This window comes from Musca autumnalis, unplaced genomic scaffold, assembly GCF_047663935.1.
Source record: "Musca autumnalis isolate F117 unplaced genomic scaffold, ASM4766393v1 scaffold_1, whole genome shotgun sequence".
NCBI classification, from domain to species: domain Eukaryota; kingdom Metazoa; phylum Arthropoda; class Insecta; order Diptera; family Muscidae; genus Musca; species Musca autumnalis.
Window position 1 is genome coordinate 221,559,928 of NW_027411644.1, and position 18,962 is coordinate 221,578,889.

The window sequence follows — 18,962 nt, forward strand, 5'->3', positions numbered from 1 at the left end:
AAATTTTTGAAGTGTTTCATAGCTAGACACGTCTATGACACCGACGGTAATTGAAATTCTGGTTCTGTAGTATCCTCAATTTCTTCATTAGAATTGTCTTCATCTTCCAATATTATGTCCTCGTTGAAAACATTGTCGTCAATGGCTACTTATTCATCAATATCTTCTACGTGCAGGGAGAAATGAGAATGAAGACAACAAAATCAAAATTTCTTCAGAATCGTTTAAAGGACCATTGACAATCGCGCATGATGAAAACAGTTAGCAATGGCAGACGACGTTACATTTTTCCACGCTTTATCTAACAATTACACGACATCCAACACATTTAATTTCGCACTTTGATGCTTTTTTATTCTTGCCAGTATAGTGGATATTTTCCGATTCCGGCAATGTGTTTTTAATACACCTTGGTCCATGGGTTGAAAACAAATGTCACATTAGGTGGCAAAAATTCAAGCTTCATTGACTTGAGAGCGCCTCCGTGGGAGTCGTTATTCAGTTGTCCAACCCCATCTTCGAACATGCGCATACATATGTTTGGTATTTTGTTGTTTGAGTTTGGAAATTTATACATAAAACAAAAATTTGTCTTTTTTGTATGGTTCGACGTTATAACCGATAGCAAAATTCAAATATTTCACAAAAAATCGACGTTACAACCGATATGACGTTATAAGCGACGACGTTATAAACGATATTTATTTGTGTGGGATATAAAGGGCAGAAATTCGGGACTTTTGGATTTCGACGTTATAAGCGATATGACGTTATAAACGACGACGTTATAAGCGATTTCGACTGTATATATATTCTTGATCAAGGTATATTTCTGAGTCAATTTATGCACGTCAATCCGTCCTTCCCTCCGTCTTTGGTAATCACCCTAGCATACACAAAAACTGAGATAGGACTCTGAAATTTTGGCAAAGTGCATATCTTTGTTTGCAATTCGAAAATGGGCTGCATCGGTCCACGTTTTCAGGCATTTTCAAGTTTTTTGCCTTCCGAATTAGCTAAGATTTGGGGTTCCCAGTGGTCAAAAAGCTTTTCCACGTAAAACTGTGGACATTGGTACTTCCGTAACAGAAAATAAACTAATTATTTCAAAATATTTCGTGGTGAAGGGTATAACAAGTTATGACCGGCTTAACGCTTTTTACAAAGTTACAAAGTTTTGATATATAAAAATAAGTAAATATGCACGGTGCTATTGAATCAAATTTAAATGGAAGGTGCTTACACCTGGGAAGTTTTTGCGGATTCTGAAACTACAATGTTCATAGATGAGAAAATCAAAAAACAAAAAAAATCGCCGGATCGCTTTTTAAATAAATCGCGATTCAAGTTGATATTTTTAAGGGTTGTTTAGGTTTTTGCGATTTTGCTTGAAAACCGCAAGTCATATCAAAATTGGAGTAAAGAAAATGTTGTAGCTATCAAAATTCTCTACAAGATTGACCTTAATGATATTTTCGTAGGTTTTACAACTTTTGAGATGTAGAAGTTGAAATTGGGACAATTCAAACTCAATTCAATTCTGTATCGTCTCCTTATAAAACAATGTCATGACTGCAATTTCCAAACTTAAACTTATATATCTAAAAAAATGGTACAACCTAGGAAAAATTACATAAGCCAGTCTTGTAGATAATTTTCACAGCTATAAGATTTTCCCAGCTCCCATACCGATAAGACTTGCCGTATTCAAGCAAAATCGCGAAATCCTAACCAAAAAAACGTAAAAATGTAAAATGAGCTTCTTAATCCCAAAAATGGTACTGCCTGAGAACAAATCATAAACGTCAATCCTGTAGAGAATTTTCACAGCTACAACATTTTCTTTAGCTCAATTTCGATTGGACTTGCGGTTTCCAAGCAGGGATGCCAATGTGGTGTTTTTCCCGCTACTTGTGGTGTTTTTTGACGTACAAAAACCACTGTTTTAGCAGCGGTTTCAACTGTTTTAAGGTAAAAATCGCTACAGATCAATGGTACGTATGTGGTATATAGCGATTTTTACCCCAGAACAGTTGGCACCCCTGTTTCCAAGCAAAAACGTGAAAACATAAAAAACACCTAAAAATGTGAATTTTGAACGCGATTTATTTAAAAATCCCTACAGCGATTTTTTCTTGTTTTTGGATTTTTCTCATCTATGAACATTACTGTTTCAGAATTCACAAAAACTGCCCCTGTGTAAGCGGCTTTCATTAAAAGTTAGTTAAGGCCGACCCTTCATGACATTGTTTTATAAGGCGGCGATACAGTCAGTGCATTGTCCCAATTTGAACTTCAATATCTCAAAAATGGTAGAACCTACGAAGATACCGTAAAGGTCAATCTTGTAGCACATTTTCTTCAGTCTCATTTTGATAGGGCTTGCGGTTTCTAAGCAAAATTGTGAAAACCTGAACAACCCCTAAAAATGTCATCTTGAATCGCGATTTATTTAAAAAGCCCTCCGGCGATTTTTTTTGTTTTTTGATTTTTCTCATCTATGAACATTGTAGTTTCAGAATCCGCAAAAACTTCCCAGGTGTAAGCACCTTCCATTTAAATTTGATTCAAGAGCACCGTGTATGTCAACAAAGAATCTTCCCAAACGAAATAATCAATTGAGCACAAAAGCATTTTTTCATGGCTCGTAAACTGTTGGGAATTCATGAAAATTCATTACTTTTATTTTCTGGAAAACAAGTAAAGAAATATTATTCGGCTTTATCTGTATATTGAGACTTTTATCTATGATAGATCGAATACCGGCTACACAACCAATATAATTTCCCCAAAATATGTGCATTTAGGGAGTTTTCAGAATTTTTGAGCTTCTTTAGACAAATGAACTTGCAGACCAAATTTGGGGCATTTATCTTAATGAAAAGGGGTTTCACTTTTACGGAGAAAGTACCCGAAGGATCAGTCCATTTTGGAAGTCGGGCCAGTCCATTTTGGAACTGGATCCCCTCCTGTGTACGTCCCTGGTCGGCCTCCGCCCGACTTTGATCCTTTCCTTACTGGTTTGTTTTACTACATAACTATGTGCATGGTTATATGTTATAATTAAGAAAATGTACTTACCTTAGTACAGAGAATACACGTGACATTTTACCAATCGCTCTAATTTTATTGCGTATAATTTCCTTGCGCAGAGCTGAGACAGTAGCTGCTGGTATTAAAGAAAGAATAAAAATAAAATAACTTTTTTTTATAAAATTGTTTGCAGTTGATATGTTCAAAAAAAGCTTTCACTGCTTAGGTATAGCATATTGCGACATTGAGCTATGGCGACATCTACATGTAGCGCTTTTACTACGAAAAAAGCTTTACACAAAAGTTTGCTTGCTTCTACTTGTTGTTGTCTTCGCTGCTTAGCGTTGCATACACATAGAAAAATTGTATTATTTATTTCTAAATAAATATAATTGACATAAAGCTTCATCTAGAAAAGCACTTTTTTCTAGCATATAAAATGCCTAGCCAACTATAGAGCAGCAGCGTGGACAATAAAATGCGGAATGCAGAAAAAAAATCATCGCTTGACTTACTTTTCTTTGGTTGCTCAGTATGGTTCATGGGCAATAGAACGATTTTCTTTCGCATTTCTGAATGAATAAATAGTGTATATTTTTAACATGCATACGGACACACAGAAAGATACATATAGTTTTACAGATTTACAGTATTGTTTTTGTTTTTTATTTGAAAATAATATTGAAAAAATTGCATTTAATTGTATAGAAATATCAAAAATAATATTTTATGGGAATAATTTTATATGGGATGTTTCAAATCAGTATGAAGAGTATCAACAGTAATTGTCGAAATTGAAATGGAGTTTAAATTCAATAAGAAACATAAATATAGGACAATTTTTTTCAAAACATTGTATCTTGTATTGTATTTTTTTAGTAATTTTTTCTGTCATCATACAGCTCATTTACTTAAATAGTGACACATCTCAAAAAATCCGGTTTGAAAAAAACACGTTTTAAGTTGGCGATTGAAATTCGACTTCCCAACTTAAAAAGATTATTACACAAAAAATAAAATGATTTCTTGTGCCTTGTTTTGCAAACAGCGAGTCAGATAGCAGTGACAATTTTCTGTGCGTGACCAACCATGATTTAAAGTGTTTTATTAGTGTTTTCTAAACTCAAAAAACTTTTTTTGAATTATGCCAAACCCGTAGTAAATGAGCTGTAACTCGTTGAGTTTTAAAGATATGAACCCAAGATAAAGTAGAGGTTGTAGAAAAAATAGAAATTGCTAAAACAGTAAACGCATTTTTTGAGTTATGCCACTCTATGAATAAATAAGCGAGAAATGAAACACCCTCTATATATGCACATATATATGGTGTTCTGCTAATTATTTGTTGATTCGTATTTTTGCTATAAAAATAATAGTCATATCGCCACCCAGTTTATGGGCCAAATTTTACAACATCAAATTTGTATTTACAAACCATAAAAAGGAATGTCACAACATTGAAATGTTTATAGATTTACATTTGCAAATGACGAACGAACGAAAACTAAACACACTTCGAGATACGTATGTATATAATGATGATATTCAACAGCAAAAAAATTAACAAAACAAACGAAACGTAAAGATCGACCATTACAGTGCACAGTGGTTTATAAATATTCTCTTCTAGACTTACATTTCGCAGTCTTTCGTGAAAACAAAATTAAAATTTTAAATATTAATAAATACAATCTAAATACAATCGGCCGGGCCGAACTTTTTATACCCTCAAACATCCCAGAAGGGCCAAGGAAGACTTCTCTCATATCAATGAGTGCACAACGATTCAATTAGCTTAGCGATGTGCGAGAAACTCGAGATGTTCAGGAGACAGAATGAAGTCCGAAAATTTTACCAGAGTGTAAAACACCAGACTGAAGGATATGGTGCAGGTACATTCTCCTGCAAAGATGACCAAGGGAATCTGGTAACTGATACAGATAGCGTACTGAGGATCTGGAAGGAGCACTTAGGAAGCTTTTGGTATCGAAAATGGATGGCGATGAAGATACCCCAGAACCAATCGTAAATGAGCATCCCTGCAAAACTAATTCGACTATGCAGGATGACATTGGATGACACAATATCAGCAGTGGAAAGAAATAGGAAAATAGAAAAATAGGAAAGAACCTCTCCGAGCCTTTCAACACAAAACGAGGTTTCAGACAAGGTGACAGTCTATCGTGTGACCTGTTTAATATCCTACTGGAAAAGATGATACGAGATGCGAATATATATACGGCCAGAGACAAAAACAGCACGATATACAATAAAGATGTAATGTTGCTTGCATACGCAGATGACATAGACATAATAGGTAGATCAGCGCGAGCCGTAACAGCCACCTTTGCAAAAATTGAAAAAGAGTCTGCCAAAGTGGGTCTGGCAGTCAACGGCGATAAGACGAAGTTTATGCTATCAACACACAAGTCGTCCAGTAGACTCAGACTAACTGTGGATGTTGATAATTATAAATTTGAGATAGTAAATGACTTTATCTACCTCGGCACCGCCATAAATAAAACCAACAATATAAGCCTTGAAATAAAGAGAAGAATTATATTGGCCAACAGATGCTACTTTGGTCTAAATAAACAGTTTCAATGCTAAACCACCTCTCGTCAAACAAAACTTACACTTTACCGGACACTGATACTACCCGTTCTTATGTATGGATCTGAAGCATGGACACTTGCGAAAGCAGATGAGGCAGAACTTGGTGTGTTTGAGAGAAAAATTTTTCGAAAGATTTATGGACCAATATGCGTTGAGGGTGAATTCCGACGTCGTATGAACCACGAGCTATACCAGCCGGCCGACATCGATATAGTAAAACGTATCGAACTACAAAGACTTCGTTTGCTTGGCCATGTCAGCAGGATGGATAAAGATGCCCCCGCCAAAAAGGCATTTGAATACGAATGGGTCATGAAAATATTTACCATTCTTTTTTTATGAAAATTTGTCCTTCTTTTTTGAGTTGATACATGACGTAGGGGATGGAAGATACCAAGCAACGGTCCTTACCAGTTTTAACATGGCAACGCCCAGGACTTATCTTGGTCCCTCTTTCATCCATAGTGCACACTGACCTCCCCGTTGTGTCACCTGGGGAACTGTCTTTAACACCCGTTGAAGGTAGTGAGCTAACATGTGCCGCGCGTTCACCCATAAGAACGTTAAAAACTTGGGTTTGGGCGTCGGGTTAGTAACCCTCCCCTAGAAAAAACAGCCTACTATGAAAAAACGAAAGAAAAGAAAAACAAACCCCTCTAAAGTTGACGAACCCCGCAAACGTTTTAAGGACCATGATTTGCGAATCTGCACCTGGAATGTTCGCACTCTTTATAGAGAAGGTGCAGTCTTCGCATTAGCAGACGTACATGAAAAGTACAAGACCGATATTACTGCCATACAGGAAATACGATGGATTGGGGAAGGCGTCACAACAACACCTAAAGGTGACGCACTATATTATAGCTGCCATGACGTAAAGCACGAGTTTGGTTGTGGATTCGTAGTTAGTCGGAGACTAAAACATCTTGTATCCAGCTTCATCCCAGTGAATGAAAGACTTGCTGCAATTCGAACAAAAGCTAAATTCTTCAACATCAGCTTTATTTGCGCTCATGTTCCCACTGAAGTTGGCCCAACAGTCGGGAAATTCAGTCTCCAAAGTGAAACATCTGACAATGGTATGAGGCTGATAGACTTTGCAGCTGCAAAAACATGGTAGTTAGCAGTACCAGATTTAATCATCTCGATATTCATAAGGGCAGAAAACAAGAAACCAAATTGATCATGCTATGATAGATGGAAGACATTCATCGAGCGTGTTGGATGTACGATCGTTCCGAGGCGCAAACATTGATTCGGACCACTACCTTGTTGCAGCAAAGGTACGCACCCGTTTAAACGTAGCAAACAAAGTACGAACAGACACAACACGAAAGTTAGACATCGGTAAGCTGCAATCACAACAGATAGCCACAGCATATTCCACTCAACTAGCCCAATTGCTTAATCAAAGCACTCCTCATCCCGATAACATATCAGCGCAATGGCAAAGCATTGCCCATTCCATGCAAACAGCCGCAAAATCCATACTTGGATACCAGAGGCCTCCACCAAGGGATCCATGGTATGATCAGGAGTGTCGTGCTGCCACCGAAGAGAAAAATGCGGCATATAGGGCTACTTTACAATCCGTAGCAACGCGTAGCGCACGAGAGAGTTACAGAGGAAAAGGAGAGAGGAGAAACGTCTTTTCCGCAGGAAAAAGAGAGAGATGGAAAAGCGGGAGTGTGAAAAAATCGAGATGTACAGGAGCCAGAATGAAGTCCGAAAATTCTACCAAAGAGTCAAGCATCAAACTGATGGCTTTGGTACAGGCGCATCCTCCTGTAGAGACCAGCAAGGTAATTTGGTAACTGATACATATAGTGTACTCAGGATATGGAAAGAACATTTTTCAAAACTGTTGGTATCCAATAGCAGCGAAGACGACGAAGATACCACAGTCCCAACCCCAGAAGATGGTATTGAATGTATACCGCCCAGCCAAGATGAGGTAAAGACAGCAATAAATCGGCTGAAGAATAATAAGGCAGCAGGAGCCGATGGCTTACCAGCCGAGCTGTTCAAAACCGGAGGCGACACGCTGATAAGGTGTATTCATCAGCTAGTTAGCACCATCTGGCAGGAAGAACGAGTACCCGACGATTGGAACCTGAGTATCCTGTGCCCCGTCCACAAGAAGGGAGATAAGACTGTATGCTCTAACTATAGGGGCATAAGTCTACTCCCTATTGCCTACAAGATCGTGTCAGGGATATTGTGCGAACGACTAAAGCCTATGGTCAACGAGATAGTTGGACCATACCAATGCGGCTTTAGACCTGGCAAGTCCACCATTGACCAGATATTTACGCTGCGGCAAATCCTGGAGAAGACCCAAGAGATGCAGATCGACACCTACCACCTTTTTGTCGATTATAAAGCAGCCTTCGGCAGCCCGCTGCGTTCAAAGGTATTCCAAGCCATGTCTGAATTTGGTATCCCCGCAAAGCTCATCCGGCTTTGCATAATGACTTTAACTGACACGAGGTCCTCATTTAAAATAGGAAAGAACCTTTGCGAAGAGTTTGGTACCAAAAGAGGTTTCAGACAAGGAGACAGCCTTTTGTGTGACCTCTTCAACATCCTGCTAGAAAAGGTTATACGAGAGGCAAACGTCAAAAGAAGTGGCACAATCTACATCAATAGTCACATGTTACTTGCTTATGCTGATGATATAGACATCATGGGCCGATCAGTAAAAGAAGTAACTGATACCTTTATAAACGTCGAAGGAGAATCTGCTAAAGTGGGTCTGGCGGTAAACGGTGAGAAGACCAAGTTGATGGTGTCGACGCGCAATGCGTCCATTGAGCTCGGACCGACTGTGGAAGTTGGTTCCTATAATATTGAGGCAGTAAAAGACTTCGTCTACCTCGGCACCGCCGTAAACACAACAACCCCGTGCTGATGTATGGCTCCGAAGCCTGGGTACCTGCGCAAGCAGACATGGCAGTGCTTGGTGTGTTTGAGAGAAAAATTCTCGACGTCGCATGAACCACGAGCTGTATCTGCTATACAACGACATCAATATTGTTAAACGTATCGAGATGCAGCGATTGCGTTGGCTAGGCCATATCATAAGAATGAGCGATGATGAACCCGGTAAAAAGGCGTATAAATACGGACCTCTTGGCGGTGCACGCAGAATTGGCAGGCCAAGGAATAGATGGCGCAAACAAGTGGATGATGAGATGAAAAGGCGAGGTATTCCAGAGTGCGAAGAAACAAATAGAGAGGAATGGAGATTTCTTCTTAGTTCGGCCTATAGAACAAATGTTCTGTAACTGCTAAACCTAAATAACGACGGGACGTACAGAAATATTTCACCAACCTACCAAAACAACGCTCTCTGAGCGTCCGTATTACCCAAATACGTTGAGTCCCAAATCACATTTAAAACACACCAAATCCGCGACCGTAACTTACTTAAATGTTTTCATTCGTAAAACAAATAATTTTCCTTCCCAATGAATTGTATTTCATGTTTTGTTGGGCTTTTGTTTTTAAAATACAAAACATACACACATACAAACAATAACGTTCTGTCATAGTTGGATTTGTTCAACTTACAAAAAGTATACGCTCGACGTATTTCGGTAGTTCTCATAAAAATACATGTGTTCTACTTTTTTCACCACACACGCCCTGGGTATACGTCCGTATATAGGTATGGGCCTAATGGGCCTGCTAAGTAAGTAAGTAAGTACATGAAAGTAATATGAAACTTGGTGAAAAATGTCAAAAGGAGAAAAATTCTACCCAAAATTTCAGTATGAGTTTCAGAATAAACCATATATCTAGGTATACTATTTTCTTAAGAAAATTAGATTAAAAATTTATATATTTTAGAATGAAATTATTTGTTTTAATTTTCGTATGCACCATTGCACCACGGTGGCACCCGATTGCGTATATTCCACACAAAATTTCAAAAATGTTCACAAAAGGACATGGTTCGGTTCGTTTTGAAGGTTGTGTTCTCGAAAGAACGCTGCCGGCACCAACTAACATAACTGACGAGTATATCCCGCGACTTCCCTTTATGTACCGTATTGACCAGAGGAAACATCATCTCGGCCAGGGGCCGTCACCCCAGGAACCCCAGAAACTGCATGTTCGTGTTAGTCTTTGTTTTTATTTTGGAAGCGGTATGCTTTGGAATTTCTTTATCGCATTCTTTCGGTACAGACAATAGTTTTGTTCCATTTGTCACCGTCTCATCCACCCTAGGTTAGTGTCAGTGAGCTGCAACGAATTCCGTGAGGCAGTATAGCTATAAGAATAGTGTTTCATCGTACTGCGCCAACTGGATCCTGATTAAGTCTTCGAAGTAGTCATCCGATTGTGAAACTATTCAACAATATTATGATAGCCACAGTCACTAACACCATGTATTGCTATTCCTGTTCCTGATAATGTGACATTCCTGCAATTTAACTGCGTTGCAAGACCAATGAGATTCTGAATTCAAGAAATGAAGGCGATTCAAGAAACGAAGTTGAACAGCACCTGCTGTCTTTGGATTGTGATGGATCCTACGGAAAGTAGTGATGGTGGACTTGCAATCCTATTGCACCAGTCTGTCGAGGCTGAACTAATTCGATTGAGCTTGACTCTAGTGACTCTTGAGTTTGACGTGGACGGACTGTATGGGGGTAGCGGTAAAGTGTGGAATAACCTAGATATAACTATAGAATGTGTATCCTACCAATTAACAGCTGTGTCGCGCGTTATTCGCCTAACATCAGCCACTGTTTGGGATTTTACTGGGAATCATAAGCTATGGCATTCAACCCTAGAAAATTCCCAGAGGCAAATATATAAATATATAGGTCCACACTTTGCATCGGGAACAAGGACGATCTTTGCACACCCCGTTTCCCTTGGGTGGGACCACCACACTATGCTTTAGTCGATGAACACAAGTGGAAAATTGGCTAGAAACTTTTAAGTTCTGCAACATAGGAACCGGTAGTATTAAATTTGGGACAAAGAATAAGGCGTCTTCGACCCCTGGCAAGAAGGATGATCGGATATCTGTCATGTTTATCCGCGTGGGCGTGACAGATCTGAAGAGGTACGCGGGTTATTTTAGCTGGTAATGTATTTGAGTCCCCAATATTGACAGAGCGAAGATAAGTGTTTTACGTCACTTGCGATATCTTCAGCCGAGGAAGATCGATCGACCACGGTCGATGTTGCAGATGTTGTTCGAGGCGCAAAATCACTTGGATTTGTCGGAATTTCAATCGTGGTTCTAAAGCTGCTGGATGAATTGGGATTCGAGTATTTGAACAAAGTCCTCAACTCATTAACAACCCGGAGCTTGGAAAATGAGCAGAATGGGCCTGCTACTGAAAACAAGGATGTTAGAAAAAATTAATAATAAGAGGGGCACTAAAAAACCTTCTGGCCTAAGCAACACGCAGTGTCGCCAGGAATCATTTGACATTTTTTTTGGAAAGTTTGACAGTTTTTAGTCTAAGCGTACTCATGACAGTTTGACAAACAACCAAAACATGGTTTTTGAACACTTTTACAGCATCTGCTGGCGACGAAAATCGTTGACCACGCTTAGCATTTATGCTAACGAGGGTATATACACTTTCATACGGGCAAAATGTGCCTCATCGAAATAATGGTTTTAGACCCCAAGTATGTTTGGACGAAATGTGTTTCAGACAATTTGGAGTCGATTGAGCAATGTCCGTCCGTCTGTGTGTCTGGCTGGTTGGAGCGCACGATAACTCTCGAACGGATCAACCGATTCGGTCCAACTTTGCTTTCGCAATATTTTGTCCAAAGTTAGTTTAAGTTCGAAGATGGGTTATATCGGTCCACTCCTTCCGGTACCTCCCCCACAAAAGTTCGGAAATGTTCGGAAAATTTGTGCGCACGATAACTCTTAAAGGAAGTAACCGATTTGGTCCATACTTTGCACATCGTGAAATTTCTACCAGAATTAGATGAAGTTCCAATATGGACTCTATCAGTCCACTCCTTCGGGTACCTCCAACACAAAATTTCTGAAAAGTGTGGTTTAGGACCTGCTGTCGAATCGCTTTGATTTTTGTTGTAGCAACTTGTATTCACTGCCCCTCATATAACTCTATAAGTTTCATCAGGGGCAAGTCCATACTTCCTGAGGAAATAGCCTAAAAGGTACCAAAAACCCTATGACACTGTGTGTAGTGGTTGGAGCGCAAGATAACTCTCGAACGGATCTGCCGATTCGGTCCAAAATGTGGCCTTCGTAATATTTTGTGCAGACTTAGTTTAAGTTCGAAGATAAGCCATATCGGTCCACTCCTTCAGGTACCTCCCCCACAAAAGCTCAAAAATGTTCGGAAAAATTGTGCGTACGATAAGTCTTGATGGGAGTGGCCGATTTGGTCCATACTTTACACATCCTAATATATCTACCAGATATTGATCAGGATCGAATATGGACTATATTTGCCCACTCCTTCGGGTACCTCCCACACAAAATTTTCGATAAATTCACTTTAAGACCTGCTCTAGAATCACTTTGATTTTTTGTTGAAGCAACTTGCATTTGCTGCCTCAATTACGACAGTAAAAGTTTTTTCAGGGCAAGTCCATACTTCTTGAGAAAACAGCCCGAAAGCGATATTATGTTTTCGAAGGCTAGTGTGATAAAAACCCTATCTATCGTAATCCCCGCAAAATTTTTGAGCTTTAATCCTATCCATACTTTTGTCGGTTCATACGCCCAAATTTTGAAAACCCCCCGTAAACACATATTTTTTTTGGGAAAAAAGTATTTCAATACTCACAGGCTGAGGGAATATGTATGTCTGTCGGCAAAGCCGACTGATACTTTTTTACTTGTTTTAAATTTCTCTACCCATTCAAATGTTACAGAATTTTGACCAGAAATAAACGATTCGAAATCCCTCTGCGTCGTTCTGAATCTGCCGGGTGTGAAAGGAAATCGATTTTCCTTGTTAATCGTAAAAATTATATATTTTAAGGTGCAATCTCTGTGTAAACAAATTGTATTTCCTTGCTGAATGTAACCACTGTGCACATTAAAAGTGTTAACATAAAATGTAAATATTTACTGTTGTGTTTTAATTACAAACACATTTGTAATTTAGAAATTATTTATTTATTTATTTTTACGTTCCGTTGTGCTTTGATCGAAGATTTTTTTAATAAAAAAGGAAAATATTTATGTTTATTGCAATTTTTGTTTTTGTCATACTGACCTTCCTCTAGTTCATCATCTGGACCGCTCAAGAGTTCGTCATCCGAACAGATATTTAAAATGCTAACAAGCATATCGGTGACCTAATGAAAAGAATAGGCAATGAAACAACAACAAATTTAATCACATAGATGATCACATTTAACTATAATTAGTTATGATTCCATTGACCCTTCTTTAGTCTTAAGCTTTTTTTCTTAATGAATTTATGTTGAGGGTGGGATGATATAAAAATGAGACATGTGTGAATGTACAGACAAAAGTATTTTGCTTTTTTTCGAACTTACCTTCTCGCCAACAAATGGCAATGACCATGTGAAGACATCCATAAAATTTGGCAGCCAATATGGATGGGGTGAACAATTAAATTGTCGAATATTCATAACATTATTCTCATATTTAAGTACAGCTGCCTTTTGTCAAATGACAATATTTTATATTGGTTGTTCATGGTCCGTCCACATTGTTGATATATGCATGTAAACAGAAAGAAAGAAAAAGAGACAGAAGAACGAAATATTATAAATTTTTGGTATGCACTCAATTGAATGTTTGCTAAAATGTGCAGATGGTACATAAAAAATAATACAATTTTAAAGACTCCTGTCAATGAAATATTTTTATATACAAAAATGTATTTTGTCTACTTAAATATTTATTTTTAATTCGGTTATATTATAATTTTCAATAAAAACACTTCCAATGATGAAGAATCAACTTATGAAGTGACATACATATGTAGCGTATGAGTGCTGACAACACGCATTCGCCTAAACACAATTAAAACATAGGCCCAGCATTACATCCTTTCGGTAGTTAAATCTTGGTGGTTATCGGGCAGATAATCCGGTTTTTATTCTTACGAGTTTGCTTTATGAATAAGTGTCAGATAAATTAAAGAAACATTGTGTTCCTTTTAAAATTTAAAGTACGCCGGAGAGTATGCTGCACCAAAAACATAAAAAAATAAGAGAACTTTTAAATTAACCAATTAGATTTCAGTAAACTTGAGGTATACACATCGTTTTGCTTGATATTGCCATATTTATAACATTTATTGTAAGGGGTAACAATAATTGACATTAAAGACAAGATGTAAAAACGGGCCTTAAAGTATTTATTATTAAACGTAGTCGCTGCTTGAAGGAATTATTTTTCATAATTAAAAATTTTTGAAAATCAAAACCATCGATATTTATACACTCAGCCTTTAGTCTATAAAGGGTATATACACTTTGATACGACCAAAAATGTGCCTAATCGAAATCACGGTTTTAGACCCCAAGTATGTTTGGACGAAATTCGTTTCAGACAACTTGGAGTCGATTTAGCCATACCCGTCCGTCTGTCTTGCTGGCTGGTGAGCACGATAACTCTAGAACGGATCAACCGATTCGAACCAAATTTTTGGTATGGTAATATTTTGTCCAAACTTAGTTTAAGTTCAAAGATGGGCCATATCGGTCCACTCCTTCCGGTACCTCCCCCATAAAAGTTCAAAATTTTCCTGTAAAATGGTGTGAACGATAACTCTTGAAGGGAGCAATTGATTTGGCCCAAACTCGGGTTCGAATATGGACTATATCGGTCCAATCCTTCGGGTACCTTCCACACAAAATTCGGATAAAGTGAAGTTTAAGAGCACCTCTCGGATAGTTTTGAAATTTCTTTCATTAGGTTCTTTACGACGGTACAATTTTTTTTTCCTTCGCAAGTCGACATGAAACCCTAACGACACCAACCTAAATGGCAAATCCGCAAGATATTTCTCGCAGTGAGTTTCTGATTGGTGTAGACTTTGCACATCATATTATTTCATCCAGTCATATATCTGGTTGGAATATGGATTTTATCGGCCCACTCCTTCGGGTACCTGCCACACAAAATTAGGATAAAGTGAAGTTTAAGATCTCCTCTCGCATCATTTTGATTCTTTTTTCTTGAGTAAGTCAATACTTCCTGAGATAATGGCTATTGTGCAAGATAACACTAAAACTAATATAATATTTCGAGTCCTTTATGAAGAAGTTTGGTTACTTAAAATGTTTGGTATATGTCAGTGATTTGGTATAGCCCCTCATTAGGTTACCTACAGATTTTAAAACAAACTCTTGTTTCAAAATCGATATATTTTATATACGGCATAATTAATGTGTTTGTTTTGGATTTTTTTGTCAGCGGCTAAGGGTATATCTCCGTCAGCACAGTTGGCTGATACTTTCTTACTTGGTTTAAAGTGTATCTGTCGCAGTACTAGAGACTATGAAGTGGATAGCAATAAATACAGAACCAAAGGGAAGACTAACAAAATATTTCCAACACATTCAAATTTTGTTCTGCCCTCTTCTTGGTCGACACAGTTCTACGGTGAACAACTAAAATACCTGGTGGGTGCGATTACGATCGAAAGGAATAACTCCCTAAATAGGATTCACTTCTAAAATGAACATTGCGAAGCTCACGACTTATCTCCGTCCCTCTTCCACCTCAAGTAGTCATTAACCTCCGTGCGGTGTCACCTGGGGAATGTTCAAGTATGTTCTGAGACACACTTCACCTCTCACTTCACCCCGCAAGCATTTTGTTCACCTCATTTACACTTCTTTTTCGAGTATTTTATGGAAGGACTACGGTGTACTTTTCTTTTTAAATACAATAATTAATCTTAGCCCCAAGAAATTCGCAAAAATATGACTAAATGGGTAGAACAAAATACTTGAGGCGTGAATTGAGAGGTGAAGTGTGTCTCAGAACATACCCGGTTGTTAACACCCGTTGAAGGTAGTGAAATATCATGTACCGAACATTCATAGAGTAAAGGCCTCGACACATAAGAAGCATGGCATTCTTGCTTAAGTCATATCTGGTAAATGACTAAAGACCAAGTTCGACCTAATTCAAATGTGATTCTGAAATCTTTTTATTAGGTCGAACTTGGTCTTTAGTCTTTTATCAGATATGACTTCAGCAAGAATGCAATGCTTCTTGTGTCGAGGCCTTTAAACTTATAAAAAATTTACTATGAAACAAGTGAGCCAAGGCTATAGTCGGGTCGGGGCCGACTATGCGATACCCTACACCACTACCCCTGTTCATAAGCTTTTGACTAATAAAATCCAAAATATTAAAATTGGGATTGCTTAGCGCCTTTGCTCTGAATGTCTACATTAACACAGGTCAATTTTTTTGAAACGCATTGAAGTGCATCAACAGTACAACCCAAATAAAAAATGGAAAAGTGGGATGTATGCCAACCATCAATAGGTTTCTTTCTGTGTTAGACCCCCATCAACCCCCAAAATTTCGTAGTGTGATTGCACAAAAATGGAAAAAGGGATGCATTACCGACTATTGCGATATCTCTGTTGTTTGACCACCTATGGTGATACTTTCTACTTTCCTTGCCAGGTTTTGCTTTCGATATACATACCTTCTACAGAAGGGAGATATTAACTTTGAAATAAAACGTTGGCCTTTTTTCAAATATTTTTTTTTGTCACATTCCGACCCCTGAATAATATTCGATCATTATCAAAAATCAAAAGGTTTTTTCCTCTGTGGGACCCCCAATAACACCCAAAATTTCGTGACGATCCAATTAAAATTGCGACCTGTAGCGTGATTTCCAAAAAAGTGGAAAAATGGGATGTATTACCGACTATTGCGATATCTCCGTTATTTGGATACCTACGCCAACCTGCTTTACATCATTGTAATGATGGGATTTTTAACTTTCATTGTCAGACTTTGCTTTTGGAAGGTCCGGAACCAAAGCTGTGATATTCGTCATTATTATTAAAATCGTAAAAAGGAAAAGTTGTGTTCTATTAGCGGCTTTTGCGATATCTACGTTGTTTGACCACCTACGACAACCTACGTAACATCGTTGCAAAGGTGATATTTTCTACTTTCATCAACAGGTTTTGCTTTTGATATACCCCTTTTAGAAGCAGAGATATTCGCTTTGAAATAAAACGTTGACTTTTTCTCCAATTAAGTTTTTTGCCCATGAAAAAAATGGGATGTATTGCCGACTATTGTGATATCTCCGTTATGTGGCCACCTACGCCAACCTACTTTGCATCACTGTAAAGATGGGATTTTTTACTTTCATAGTCAGACTTTGTTTTTGAAAGATCCCCAACCGAAGCTGTGATATTCGTCATTATTATTAAAATCGCAAAAATAAAAAGTTGGGTTCTATTAGTGGCTATTGCGATATATTCGTTGTTTGCTCACCTACGAGAACCTACTTCACATCATTAGAAAGGCGATATTTTCTACTTTCATGGCCAGGTTCTGCTTTTGGTATACCCCATATTGAAGCTGAGATATTCGCTTTGGAAAAAAACGTTGTCTTTTTCTCCAAATAAGTTTTTTGCCCATTACGACCCCTAAATATTATCCGACCATCACCAAAATCAAGAGGCTTCTTCATCTATGTGACCCCCATTAACCCTCAAAATTTCGTAACGATCCGATCAAAATTGAGACCTGTAGCGTGATTTCCAAAAAAGTGGAAAAATGGGATGTATTACCTACTATTGCGATATCTCTGTTATTTGGTCACCTACGCCGACCTAGTTTACATCATTGTAAAGACGGGATCTTCTACTTTCACAGCCAGGTTTTGCTTTTGGATAGTCCCCAACCAAAGCTGCGATATTCGTCATTATAATTAAAATTGCATAAATGAAAATTGGGGTTTTATTTGCTACTATTGTGATATCTTCGTTGTTTGATCACCTACGAGAACCTACTTTAAATCATTAGAAAGGTGATATTTTCTACTTTAATTGTCAGGGTTTGCTTTTGGTATACCCCATATAGAAGCTGAGATATTCGCTTTGGAAAAAAACGTTGTCTTTTTATCCACCTAAGTTTTTTGCCCTTTCCGACCCCTAAATATTATCCGACCATCACCAAAATCAATAGGCTTCTTCCCCTCCGGGACTCCCATCAACATGCAAAATTTCGTGACGACCCGAACAAAACTGCGACCTGTAGCGTGATTACAAGGTTTAGATGGACAGATCGACTCAGCTCGTCGAGACATTCATTTTGGTATATATAAGTATGGGTCTACGACCACTATTTCGATGCGTTACAAACTTTTTGGCCAAAACCAACTTATAATACCCTCCCCACATAGTGGTGTAGGGTATAAAAACGACCGAAATTGATGTAAAGTTGATGACCTCCGCAAACCATGTAAGGATCATGAGCTGCGAAACTGCACTTCAAATGTTTGGACCCTTTATAGAGAAGGTTCTGTTTACGGACTGGGAGATGTACTTGTGATAGATTTGGAAAGGTGTCACAACTGCCATTCCCCACTAAAGGGAAGGACGGACAGACCAAAGATATATCACTGTGCAACATTTTTACGGTGATCTTGTGCAAACAATTCGAACTGAATATTTTTTGAGAGTACAGAAACAAACGACAAGAACCCCAAGTTGGGTTTTTTTGTGTCAGATCCAGCTCGGATTTTATGGCCCCATCTAAACATGGTTAAATATTGAGTTTTTAAAGTAATTCGGGGCTATATCTCTGAAACCAATGCGAATCTTCTTCTGACCTCTGAAGCAAATTTGTAGGCAAGGACATGAATAAAATATGTGGAGAAATAATGAACTCGAAAAACTACATTTATTGCCTCAAATGTCAAAATATATACAAAAATGCCACAATTTTTATACATTTCGCACCGTATCCCCAAAACCGTTAATTTTTTCTGCATACTTTCTTTTGGAAAAATATTCCCTGGAATGTAATACACAACTCTTCAGAACATGTCATTGTTGTAAAATGCCTCTATCACGTTGTTTTCAGAACATTTTTCAACGACGATTTAATAAAAATGTCAATTATGTAGTGAAATCCGAAATGCGAGAATAAACTGTTCGTGTGAAAATACGTGTTGTAAAAGATATGATGCAAAATACCGCTGAAACAACATAAAGTAAGCATTTTAGAGTTTCAGAATGTTCGAAAGAATTGTTGAGAACCTTATTTGGAAGATTTTTGCAAAAGGTTACTTGGTGCAACTCCCAATAGTTTAGCCGATACTCACCAG

At 38.0% G+C, this 18,962-nt stretch overlaps 1 protein-coding gene across 29 annotated transcripts in view; it reads right to left on the reverse strand.

Annotated features, from left to right (window-relative positions):
• CanA1 (Calcineurin A1) overlaps nucleotides 1–18,962 on the reverse strand; it is an 81,064-nt gene that overhangs the window by 8,150 nt on the left and 53,952 nt on the right. For 9 of the 29 annotated variants that reach the window (XM_073960251.1, XM_073960252.1, XM_073960260.1 and 6 more), the window contains 3 exons: nucleotides 13,171–13,296; nucleotides 12,885–12,966; nucleotides 3,082–3,166 (listed from right to left, as the gene is read on the reverse strand). In XM_073960251.1, coding sequence (XP_073816352.1) covers nucleotides 3,082–3,166; nucleotides 12,885–12,966; nucleotides 13,171–13,296 — 293 coding nt within the window. Of the gene's footprint in view, nucleotides 1–3,081; nucleotides 3,170–3,548; nucleotides 3,606–12,884; nucleotides 12,967–13,170; nucleotides 13,297–18,962 lie in introns of all 29 variants that reach the window. The other 20 variants (XM_073960231.1, XM_073960236.1, XM_073960234.1 and 17 more) reach the window with 3 other exon arrangements.